This window comes from Lucilia cuprina, chromosome 3, assembly GCF_022045245.1.
Source record: "Lucilia cuprina isolate Lc7/37 chromosome 3, ASM2204524v1, whole genome shotgun sequence".
Taxonomy (NCBI): domain Eukaryota; kingdom Metazoa; phylum Arthropoda; class Insecta; order Diptera; family Calliphoridae; genus Lucilia; species Lucilia cuprina.
This window is the reverse complement of record NC_060951.1, coordinates 12,758,715-12,771,678: the sequence shown is the minus strand read 5'-3', so window position 1 is coordinate 12,771,678 and position 12,964 is coordinate 12,758,715. Positions and strand designations below refer to the sequence as shown.

Below are 12,964 nucleotides of genomic sequence, written 5' to 3'. Positions count from 1 at the left end.
TATACCACAACATCGGCACCCTTCCAGGCGGCAGATGCAATTCGGGGGTTCCCAACAATCTTCATTGCCGCCATTCAAGAAACGAAGCTAACCAGGGATTGTAGACTCTCAGCTTCCAGTGACTACAACATCATAAGGAGAGACAGAGAACGTGATCATGGCGGTGGTCTAGCTTTCATCATAAAGCGAAACATCAACTATACGTTGACATCACCACCCGCCCCTCTCCTGACCCCTTCCTGGAAACAATGAGTATCTCAATAAATTCTGGAGATATTGAGTTAGAAATCATGAATGTATATATACCGCCCGTTAACATCATTGGGGCAAGTTATCATCCTAGCATTTCCCATCTTCTGCAAGGAGATAACAGAATAATACTTGGTGATTTTAATGCTTATCACGAGAGTTGGTACTCACAGCTACCAAACTATCCACGCGGTAATTCTATTTCTGACCAGATAGACGAATCGGACTTCGCTGCAATAAATGAAGACTTCTCTACGAGAATAACTCCCCGCTGTTTAAGCTCCCCAGACATTTCTATAGTCTGTATGTCGCTTCTTGCCCAGACCACCTGGCAAGCCCAAACAGCTCTAAACTCCGATCACATACCAATCCTGATCACGTTAGAGAAGCCTAGCGACTTTGTGGGGCCAGATAAGCGCACGTTCTTAAACTACAACAAAGCCGACTGGCACGACTTTACGAACTACATAGACGACTCATTACGTCACTTGCCGCCCCCCACATGTGTCAGAAGGGGTGAAGCAATAATTAGGAAAACTGTCCTTCAGGCGGCAAGGCGCTTTATCCCCGCAGGAAGAATTCCGAATAGTAGACAAAACTTTCCATTTCAGGCAGCGCGTTTGGCAGAACAACGCGATCACCTTCGTGCTTGCAATCCAGCCGACGAATATATTGAGCTGTTCACGGCACAAATTGACTCAATCGTCGATGAACATCGCCGCAACAAATGGTTACACCATCTAAGCCATTGCACAATTGACTCTAAATCGCTATGGTCTACTATTAAAAGTCAATCTTACAATAACAGGAACCAAAACCTCGCTGCTATTGCGTTTAACAATTTGCAGAATACAGATGCGAAAAAATGCGCAACACAATTCTGCTTGCAATTTATCGAACACCCCGCCACGCAGAGCCGGGCCAAAAGAGTTGTAGTTCGGAGAACTAAGAATCTCACCCGAGACTCTCAGACATCCTCCTTCACCCCCCGTGAAGTCGAGAACATAATCTCCAAATCAAAACCATCTAAAGCTCTTGGTCCGGCATCATCATATGTTAATGCTAAAAAAACTCGGTGTAGTAGGTCTGGAATATCTAACCCACCTTCTGAAACTATCTCTTCACCAATTGGTGATTCCTGATATCTGGAAGGTCGCCCGGGTAATCCTTATTCTAAAACCTGACAAGCCCGCTACTCAAGGAGAATCCTATTGCCCTATCTCCTTGTTATCACCTGTAGCAAAGATTTTAGAATCACTACTACTACCAACACTGAAAGAGCATTTCCCGCTCGCCCATCACCAGCATGGATTCAGGGAAGCGCATAGCACCACAACATGCTGATAAATGACATCACTAACTCAACACTCTCCAATGATGTCAAACGCTGGATATCTAACTATCTCTGTGGAAGACATGCTTTTGTTGAGTTTAGAGGTCAAAAGTCAATATACCGCAAGATAAAAATGGGCGTACCTCAAGGAGGAGTATTTCACCTTTACTCTTCAATATTTATCTTGCGGGCTTCCTGAACCTCCCACTGATGTCTCGTTGGTGTCGTATGCAGATGATTGCACCGTCATTTCATCAGGTGTCAATATTGACGACATAAGCGACAAAATCACCCAATACTTGGCCACCATTACAGACTTTTTTTAGGAACGCAAACTTAGGTTATCTGCTTCTAAATCCTCGGTATCACTTTTCAGCTCTTGGACCAAAGAAGTAAGGACGGTGCTACACATATCCGTAGAAGGACGTACTATCCCCACGGTTCAAAACCCAAAAATATTAGGGGTAGTCTTTGACAGCCTCCTTCACATCGCAGGGCACGCAAACTACATCAACCAAAATGTTCGAAACAGAAACAAGGTCCTTAAAGCTTTAGCTGGCACCTCTTGGGGCATGGATAAAGAGACGATTGTAGCGACGTATAAAGCTATAGGTCGCTCTCAGTGATACCCAATGGCGAGGCTTACAAACGGCTCATGCACTTCGAATCGCAAACGGTTGTGTCAAGATGACGAATGTTGATCATTTGCATGAGGAAACCAGGTTACTGTCTGTCAGACAACATAATGTGTTGTTGACTAGACAGTTCCTGTTGGCATGCCATCTGTCATCAGATTCTGATGGAGGATCCCTCTTCCGACGCTTTCGCAGCGTCAAGACGTCATACCATCGGACGTCAACAGACTGTCAATTGCAAGCGCACGGGAAATGTTGCATCAAATTGCGGTCACCGAGGCTATTAATGGCTATAGATGCAACAGAGCCCTAAATGAACACCCCCCCCCCCCTGCGATATCGGATTGTGAGAGACAATTACCCTGGCACTCTAGAACCATCTTGGCCGGTTGGTGCAGTTTCCTCAATTGCTACCGTGAACGTATCGTTCCAGGCACTTTAAATCGTTACCCAGTCTGCCATCGAAGTCCTCATTGTAGATGCCTACAACTATATACTTTATATACTTATACATAAAAAATTAAATTAAGTTTTCATTTAAATATTAATTTTATAAATCAAATTTAGTTTTATAATAAATATTAATCTAATTAAAATATACATATTCACAAATCGTTTTTATAATTACTGTTACAACAACAAGGTTATTGGCCTAGGTAACCATGCTAGACGCATTGGCCTCCCGTTCAATGACTTTTGTAGGAATGGTCAAAATGTGGATGATGAAGAGACTATACCTTATCATCTCTGCGAATGTCCTGCTTTGTCCACTATTCGGACGCATGGATTAGTCTATTTTGGTGGTCTATCCGATTTGTCATATGTTCAATATTCTGGCGTTCATTAATTTGTCGGAATGGATGTGAACTTTGTTACGCACACAACCTAGCGGTAACGTCTTTTTTATGCTTAACTGTTAGGTCTGGCATTTCTCCTCTGCAGTTTCCTCCCATCTCCTTTCTCCCTTTTCTACTTTCTATGTTTCCTACTTTTCCCTCTCTTTATTTTCTTCTAACAGATATTTTTACAAATTGTCAAATTAAATGTAAATAAATTAAATATTTTTAGTTTTGTATAAAATGTCAAAATTATGAATGTATGTTTCCGTATTCGTCTGGATTTTCATTTTTTGTCTTGTCCCGGTTATTGCAGTGGTCCCTTCAGGATGGCTGTGGTTTAAACACAAAATTACGGGTTATATCTATTCTGTATAAGTTCGGTGCTGTTGCCGAAAAAAACAGATACATAAGTGAATATGCTTTACTTCACGTCGTATTGACCTTATAAGACCACTGGGTAAGCTTTTGAGGCGACTCATCACCACCACTTTGTGCTCCTTAAACTTTACTAATGTACTCGAGCTACCTAATCTCTGACCATTGCTTAACTACCGAGATGCAAAAACATCACTTTAGTTTTCAACAATGAATGTGTGATTCGGCAATAGCACCTACAGACGTAATCAGTGGATACACTGTGGTCTGGTACGGACAGAGTAAACCCTAAATATACCCTGACATGGAAGGCAAAATCATTGGTATCACATTTATAAGATACTTTACATACATCACCATTCAACTCTGCACACTGACACACTCATTGAGACCAACATCTGAGTAAGTAAGGTCCGTATAACCCTACATCCATCCCGTGTATATCATCATTTGACACCAACTCATTTCCAATGCTGTTATCTCAGCTATAGCACCGAACTTATCCCGAATTATAGACTTTACCGGTACCAGTCTTTTAACCAATATTCTCTTCCCGGATTTAAACCGCAGCCACCACGTACACACAAGGTGGAATACTCCAATAACCGGGACAAGACAAAGATGGATGGCATCAAATTATCCTGGCAAACAGGGAAGAGTTGGTGTCAAAGGAATAGGTTACTGAATGAATCAAGGGTATATGGACCTCGCCACACCCAAATACTCGTAAGAATGACGAGTGTTTTCTTTTGAATTTGGGTCACCTACATCTGTTTATTTTGCCGAAGTTATGTAAATTTTTTTTTTGGGGGGGTTTTAATTAGGATGGCGGTGCATCAAGCACTCATATTGCCAGGTTATCACACGTTTGTCCAGAGAAAACCCCACCAACCGACCTATACCTTCATATAGGAAGTTGGAGCATCCGGACTTGATTTCATCAAAAGTAATAATGGTCTCCACCAGAAAAAAGTTCCAGAGTTTTAATGGTCTCTACCAGTTTATATTTGAGTTTAAATGGTCTCCACCAGGTTATATCGTGAGTATTCTATGGTCTCCACCAATAAAAAACATAACCTCACTCTGAGGTAAAACTAAAGCACGCGTTTAATGAAGACAACGCATAACTTAGAACAGTTATACGAAGTAGTGCATTAAATTATTGCGGGGTGAGAAGTAATTCTGTCGAAAGCCCAGCAACAAGCACAAGCCTGACCGTCCTTAAGAAATAAAAACGATGACGCGAGAGTTGTTCCCCAAATCAGACCTGAATTACAACTGTATGTAAAATTTAAAAAATAAATAAAAAATTATTGTGGTGAAAATATCAGAATAATAAATTAAAATGTCGTTACCCAGCAAACGCAGAGTGTTCATGTAAAATCTAGAAAGGTTGTAAATCAAACTATTTTAAATTTTAAAACTCTAAATCAAATGTAAACGTTAAATCAGTTTCTCTTTTAAAGAACAGTTAATGTTTAATATTAAATAAAATTAATAAAATTTTTAAAACGTTTGATTATGTGTTTGTTGGGTTATTTAAAATATGGGGAATATACTAATACTATCATAAGTTTTTCTACTACTACATTCAATCGACTTAGGTTTTTGACAACAGACTTAGGTCCTTGACAGCAGAGTTTCCGCTCTATATACTCTATGGTTAAGAGATTAAAAATTATTATCTGTTGGTTTAGAAGCCTTGTGTATTTTGTGTTTTATTGTGTTTAGCGTTGTTGTTGTTCTTTTTGTTTAGCTTTTGATGTAATAATAATGTAGTCGGGAAAAAATTTAAAATTTATAAAAGATGTTTGAAATACACTATGGTGAAGGGTATATAAGATTCGGCACAGCCGAATAAAGCACTCTTACTTGTTTTTAAATACAGTTTTATTAATTTTCTTATAGCTTTTGATTTATTTACGCTAATTAAAGGTACTTTTAAGTTATTAACACCAGGTCTTTCTATGACCTATCCCAAGATATTGTACGTAAGCAAATGGTTTTTGAACGTGTATAACTCCTAAATCCCTGTCAGTCACTGTAAATAATTTTAAAAATAATCCATGACTTAGTAATTTCAGGCCTTTATAGGCGGTTTAGTTCCAAGTTATTTTAATGTTTTAAAAAATGTTAATGAAAGGTAATGTTTTTATTGACTCAAAACAATAAATAAATTAATTTATTAATCTTTAATTATTGTACCTCCTATTAAATTACTTCTAGCCTTATTAAAATATAAAAAGGGATTTGGTAGGTCATTTCATCACGCAGTTTCATTAAAAATGTCGATTATTTGCAGAAAATTTAAAAAATGGATCTGACCGTTTAAACTTTGGTGGAAAATGTATTGAGCACGTTTGGAAGTTTCACACGGGTAACAAACAGAAAACAAAAGAAAATCTTTGTAGTGAACCATCTCTTTTTCTCTCACACACAAAATTCAAAGTTTCCTTGTGTGAACCTTCACTAAGAAATTTTGAAATTTTTTTTTCTGTGTAGAATTGTTTTGTAAAGAAATATAGGCGATTTGAAGCCGCCTTTCGAAATTTTCAGTTTTAGCCGTCGCTGATAATATTAGTTAACGCAGTTCTCTATGTGACAGTTTAAAAAAAAAAACTTGCATTTACTCACGACGACGTAGCATTTCGTACGATTTATTAAAGAAAAGAAGGACTTGAATAATTTAACAATGCCAGCTCCAGCTAGTTCTACATCAGTGGGTAGTGGTTCCCAGTCACCTAATAAACTATCTGCACCTCGTTCAGCGGGAAGTGGTAGCAATTTGAAGCAGCGTAAAACTACTAGTAGCACTGGTACTGCTCCGAGAAGCAGAGCTGCCGGTGGCGCTGGAACTGGTGGTATGTGGCGTTTTTATACTGATGACTCTCCTGGCATTAAAGTTGGTCCTGTTCCTGTGTTAGTTATGTCATTGCTATTCATAGCATCTGTATTCATGCTTCACATTTGGGGTAAATACAATCGCTCTTAAATGGAATTAAACACACGTCAACGTCATCAAAATACAGTTGGCACTTTAAGGCACAAACGTCAATGTAATCTTTTGTGTTTAGATTTAAGATTTTATTTTTTGTAGTTTAAAAGACTGGAACTAATTTTAAATATCTATAAAATAACTACAAAAAAGAGTTATTTCGACATAACGATAAATAAACAGTTTCATATTTAAGAATACAACTTCGTCGTTTTTATAAAAAAAACTTGTTGGTGAACTTTTTTGAATACTAAATTAGTAAATTTTGTACTTTGAATAAAGTTGGAACGTTCGAAAAGTATATTTTATAATCTGTAACGTTAATTTCAGATAGTCATTAGGTATCCATTATCTTGTAAGCAACATTTCAATAAGTATTGAAGAAAAATCGAGACTAATTGCTAATCATTCGCAGATTTCAATCGGACTGTTCCGGGTCGTAGATCCAATTCACTTTGCACTTTCAATTGTCCGGCTACATGTACAAAGTATATGACTAATTCACTATCGGTGTTGCACTGTTGTATCGTAGTATATCGTAATTTTTTAACTGATTTATTTTTTATCCTTTTTTTTTTTTGTAAATCTTTTTTTTGGAAGGTATAACGCTTTTACAATTCGACCTAGATTGTAAATTGGATTTATTTTTAACAGTCCTTTTTAAAGGACTTCAAAGTTTTAAAAAGTTCATTTTTTAAAATATTTAAAAACTTGAGAAAATGTTGAACATTTTTGGTTTATTTACTATTTTATAAGGTTTTTTGCTTCTCCTGAAAAATCAGCTCAATATAACTTGGGGCTTTTTGGATTTTATAGGACGGTATGTATATTTTTTAAACGAGTTATTTATAAATTATAAAAAACAGAAACGTATTTAATATATCAAGTAATATTGTTTTATCCATATGTTTATGGATTGAGGTTACATGACCATGTCTGTTCAGATATTCACCTATAGACAAAATACAAAGATATCGACATACCTTTGTATTTTTATTCTCTTTGCAAAAGCCAAATCTATTTTCTACAATTTCCTATTCACCGAATTGCTTTAATGTTCCTTGTTAGTGTTATACTTTTTTATTTATTTTTTCATTTTATATAGATATCATATACTAGATCCCTGCATGAGTGACTTAAATAATAAATTAAAACATTTGATTTTTTTCAAACACTGTGTTTGACTCACTCATTGTTTTATGAATGAAATGAATAGTATATTTGAAAATAAGGAATGTTAGTCAATACTCAATTCAAAGGAAACAAGTAATGAGAGTGTTTGTGTGATTCTATTCAAGTAGTATACAGTGAGTGAATCGAGTGAAAGCAAAACAATTTTTAAGTTCGACAAATTAACAGATTTTTTGAATATTACTTCGAATTTTAGAACTTAATTTCGAATAGTCGAAGATAATATAGTAGCGTCATCAACTGTACTTAACACTGCCAAATTTTAGCCATTTTGGTCCACGGAAACTGGTTTTATCAGCTTTAATTTTTTTTCGAACATGAGTTCGAATTTCTTTTTTTTAGTTTTTTGGACTCAAAGAATGATTTAAAAGCATAAACAATTTTTCGAACATAACTTCAAATTTTCGAACTTAATTTCGAATATGCGAACATAATATTATGTTGTCATCAATTGTACTCAAGACTACCAAATTTCAGCGAATTCAGGCCACAGGAACTAGTTTTAACAGCATTCAAAATTTTTAACATTTATTCAAGAAAAAGTTTGAATCGATTCATTCGATTCAAACAATCTATTTTGTATTGTTTTAACATAAACAAATTGTTTACTCACTCGATTTGAATGTAGTTGCACATTCACTTGATAGTACTCACAATGTTTGAGTATAACAAAACTTTGTAAATACTATTCTAAACAAACAATGAGTTGAGTGCAAAACAATGAGTCACTCATTGTGTGTAGCAAATAGAGTTACTCATGCAGGGCTCTATCATATACATCTTTAAACATTAAATTGAAACTATACTTCATTATACATACATATGTATATGTACATATAATTTATTAATGAACTTAATTTTATGAATTGTTCCACATTTTTGTTAAATTTTTATCCATGTATGGCTCATAAGTGCTCGGTTAAATAAATATATAATAATAAATTTCAAAATTTTAAAACTAAAAAGACCATATCGTTAATTTAAAACGTCGGAAAGACGACCATACATAACCCCATGTCTATATTACACAAATATTTATTACTTACCGTATGCTTATTTGTAATACTGCGGATTGGGACCTACCTACATTTTCTATATTATTTAATTTAGAAATTTGAACTTATTGCTGGGGATCCAATTCTGTGATTTGGATTGTAACATATAATTATTAGTTTTTAGTCCTTTTGTAAATTCAGAGTTTTTATTACTAAGTGCCGGTCCACACTAGGAAACTTTCGTAGGGAAACTTTTTCTAAATTCTCTTTTGAAGTTTCCCAAATGTCCACACATAGAAACTTTTATTTCAGAAACTACGTATTAATTGCATTGATTTGTTGTTGTACGAATGAGAAGAATAACAAAACAAGTTTCCGAGTACGGGAAACTCCATACCGTGAGAGAGATATCATTCATCTCTCTTCCCTTCTCTTTCTCTCTCATGTAAAATCAAAAGTTTCCCAAAAAAAAGTTTCCTAGTGTGGACCGGCAGTAACTAATACATGTTTATACAGTGAATCAATTAAGTAATTTGCCTATGTAAAATTTTATAAATTTTAAGAAAAAACTTTATCTGAAAAATTATTTACAGCATAATAAAACTATTTGTTTGTTTTGTATTTTTTAAAGAATATATATTAATTTTCTACCATAAAATGTAAAATCGTGATATTATTTAACGAAATTTTTGATAAAATGAAAACGTATTGTTAATTTTTTTAGGTCAATAAAGTATTTTGCTTTTTTAGGGTTTTTATTGTTATTTTTTCAACATTGCTGCATTATTTTATAAAATTTAATATTTTTATTACTCCTATATATTATAATAACATTTTTAGATATTTTAGTAGAGGAACGACATTGGACATTTCTTAACTGATTTGTTATCCTATATACAGTCAGTTATCCATATGTTGTCAGGCCTGTTCGTAAAATTGAAAAGTTCGTTATATGCAGTACTAAGTAAAACGTGGGTTTTTGGTAGGAAAATAATTAAAAATAGGTACATAAAATATTTTTTAAATGTATTTTATAAAAATTAATTCTTTTTTAATAAAAATAGCACAAAACAAAAATTCCGAATCTTATATACCCACCTTCAAACCATATTTGTGTCGAATTTAATCGCTGTATTTTTAATTCTGTCATGAGCTTTAAAGTTATTTCTCGAAGTTCATCTCTATACTCGTATTTTTAAGCGAGTAATGAGCGTTGATGTAATTTTCTTAAGGGGGCCTGATATGGAAGGTAAGGTCAATTATGGACCGATTCCCATTAAATTTGTTAGAGATATCGGTTAGTACTCGGCGTACTCGTATTGTTAAGCGAGTATTGAGCGTTAAAGTCATTATCTGAAGGACGGACGGACATAGATACTTCGAACTAAAATTTAATAAGAACCCAGAATGAGTTACAGTTTTGGGTATAAAAGCACCGCTTGCTACAACTTAGGTTATTTGTTATTTTTGATAAATGTACTTTATCTTAATTTAAATAATAATATTTATATTAGTTCGTTAAACAGAGTACAAAAAACAAGCTTTGTTCGTTATTTAAGGTAGTCAATAGGAAAAATTAGCTTGTTCGTTAAATGCGATGTTCGTAGAATTGAATGGTCGTTAAATCGGAAAACTACTGTACCTATAAGAATTTATCAATATTTGACTTAATATGAAATCTATCGTTTATTTGATTAAATTTCGAAAATAATAAGTAATCTTGAATTGGATACATGATATATTAGATATCCAATGGATTTGGAGATAAAAATGTTTAGTCGGGTATAAATCTATATATTATAACAAAAATTATCTATGTTTTTGGTCATTTTGTATTGATAAACAAACACTACATTACGAAAACCCCATTATACTGGTGAGTACTGTGTAAATTTTCAATGAATCTAACACTAAGTATCACCCTAGCCACTCTGAGTATGGGGACATCACCATATACTACTATAAAACTATTACATGATAAAATCCTGATTTTCAACCTCATATTTTAAATGCTTTATTTTATGAATAAGATACAGTATTAGCGTATTAGGATCTGGATAGTTATTCTTGATTTGGGTTCTAAATATTTATAAGTGTATGTATTAGCTGAAAATTTTTGTTTTTGTTGATCTTAGGGTATGATAACCACGTCTATTTTAAAATATCTAAATTAGATATCTACGGATTTTGGAGAAGATAAATCAGGTTTTCCATGGATACAAGTCGCTTCCCTTTGGTAGTTAAAGATTTTGAAGCACCATTCAATGCGTTTTTATACCCTACACCACTATAGTGGGGAGGGTATTATACGTTTGTGCTGATGTTTGTAACATACAAAAATATTGGTCCAATACCCACCTTAAAGTATACCGATTCAGAATCATTTTTTGAGTCGATTAAGACATGTCCGTCCGTCTGTCCGGCTGGCTGGCTGTCCATGTAAACCTTGTGCGCAAGGTACAGGCCGCAATTTTCAAGATAATTTGATGAAATTTGGACCAAGCATATTTTTTGGCTGTTATTTAGAAATATATCCTTTTCCCAAATTTACGGAGGATCGGCCCATATTTGACCTATATAAAGCCTCATTTAGAAATTTTAGTTTTTTATCAATAAATGGCTTAAATATTTTGGAATTATGGTAATATTAAACATAAAAGTTTCTTTACAAAAAATAAAAATTTTATAAAAGTAAAAATTGTAAAAATATACTCATGGTGTAGGGTATTATATGGTCGGCCATGCCCGACTATACTTTCCTACTTGTTTCTAATAATTTTTTGGATCATTTCATCAATTACTCTATTTAATATTTTTTAATGTTATCGATTAAGCATCCCATAATTATATTTCATTGATTTACACTTGTTCTAGAAATCTAAACTAATTTTTTCTATCGAGATTGACTCATTATTATCCTTTAAACATTTTTTAGGCAAATAACATCAAATTTTTATACAAAGAGGATATGAATTTTCAAATTACAATTGAAAAATACTTAATACTCGTCCTTTTAACAATAAATTCTAAAAAGAAAACTTGTATTGCTGTATTGAAGAAATAAATTAATAAAAAATAAACGTCAAATTGCTATCATGATAAAAAGTTAACTGATACAGACGTCATTTATTAGCGTTATAACGTTATATCGTTATATGTTGTCGAAGAAATTGATTAAACAACGTTGTCTTAATAATAACCGTCATTAATAACCGTGCATTAATTTTAATTGTTTTTTAAAAAATATAACATTTCAGTAAAATTAGAATTTTGTTACCCCTATGCCTTAACATAAACAAAAAACTGAACATTTTCTGCCGACTTTTTGCCAAGTGCCGTAATAAATAATTGTCTAATATAGACATTATAAAATGTCGATTTTTTTAAAGTTATGAATTTTTACAATTTTGACTTTATAACCAGCTGATTTCTTCGTAGCAAAATTTAATCAAATAGGAGATGGAAAGTAAAATTGAAAATCAACTTTGATTCAATTTTAAAAATGAGTATAATACACATAATATATTTTTTATTTATTTGCATTTTTTTTTATATTATTTATGGAAGCGTGAATTACGAATTTGTATTATGTGAACGTGGTATAAAAGGCATGCCATAATCGTCTAACATCGACTTTAAATGTATTGAATAAATAATCATATTTTGCTCAGTGTATTTGTAAAGAAAGATTATTCAAAGTAAGTGTCAAAAAATACTAAAAATGTGCATATGTAGAGGCGTATACGAGCGCACAAACGGTTCTCTTATTCTATATATATTTACTATAGCTTAGCTGTCAAACTCTCTACAAAAAAAATTGTAAGTAGTGATCAAAGTATATAAATACAGTAGCATCACTAGAACAGCTGACTATTTTTTTTAAAGCTCGATAATGAATGCAAGTTGTCAAACTGTATTTTGACAATTTGTAATTTAAGCAAGTTGTCAAAGTATATTTTGACAACTTTCAAAATTGTTTATGGAGCCATTTTTAATTGGTTTTTATTTGCTAAAAGTTGAAAAAATAATGAAAAGTGGAAAAAGTAATTTTTAATTGTCAAAGTGCTAAAAAATAAATAATAGAGAAATAAAAGAAAAAAGTGAAAAATAAAATTAGCAGCATATTTTTAATATATATTTAAAAGAATAAATAAAAAAAACAAGCTGTAAACAATGAGACGCTGCTGCCTTTGCAAAAAAAAAGACAATCTATCAAAAGGAAGTTTTTTCTCCATTCCAAAAGATGAACGGAGGAGGAAGAAGTGGAGCGAAGCTTGCCAGAAAGAATTCGGGAAAACTGAAAAAATTTGCATGGATCATTTTCATTCATCCTCGTTCATTAAAATTGGTGC

General features: G+C 33.3%; 1 protein-coding gene across 1 annotated transcript; it reads left to right on the top strand.

Annotated features, from left to right (window-relative positions):
- Positions 1-6,036: 6,036 nt before the first annotated feature.
- LOC111681439 (protein transport protein Sec61 subunit beta-like) lies at positions 6,037-6,629 on the top strand. The gene has a single exon (XM_046947285.1). It carries the CDS (start codon positions 6,124-6,126, stop codon positions 6,421-6,423), a length of 300 nt encoding a protein of 99 aa, XP_046803241.1. The 5' UTR covers positions 6,037-6,123; the 3' UTR covers positions 6,424-6,629.
- Positions 6,630-12,964: the final 6,335 nt, after the last annotated feature.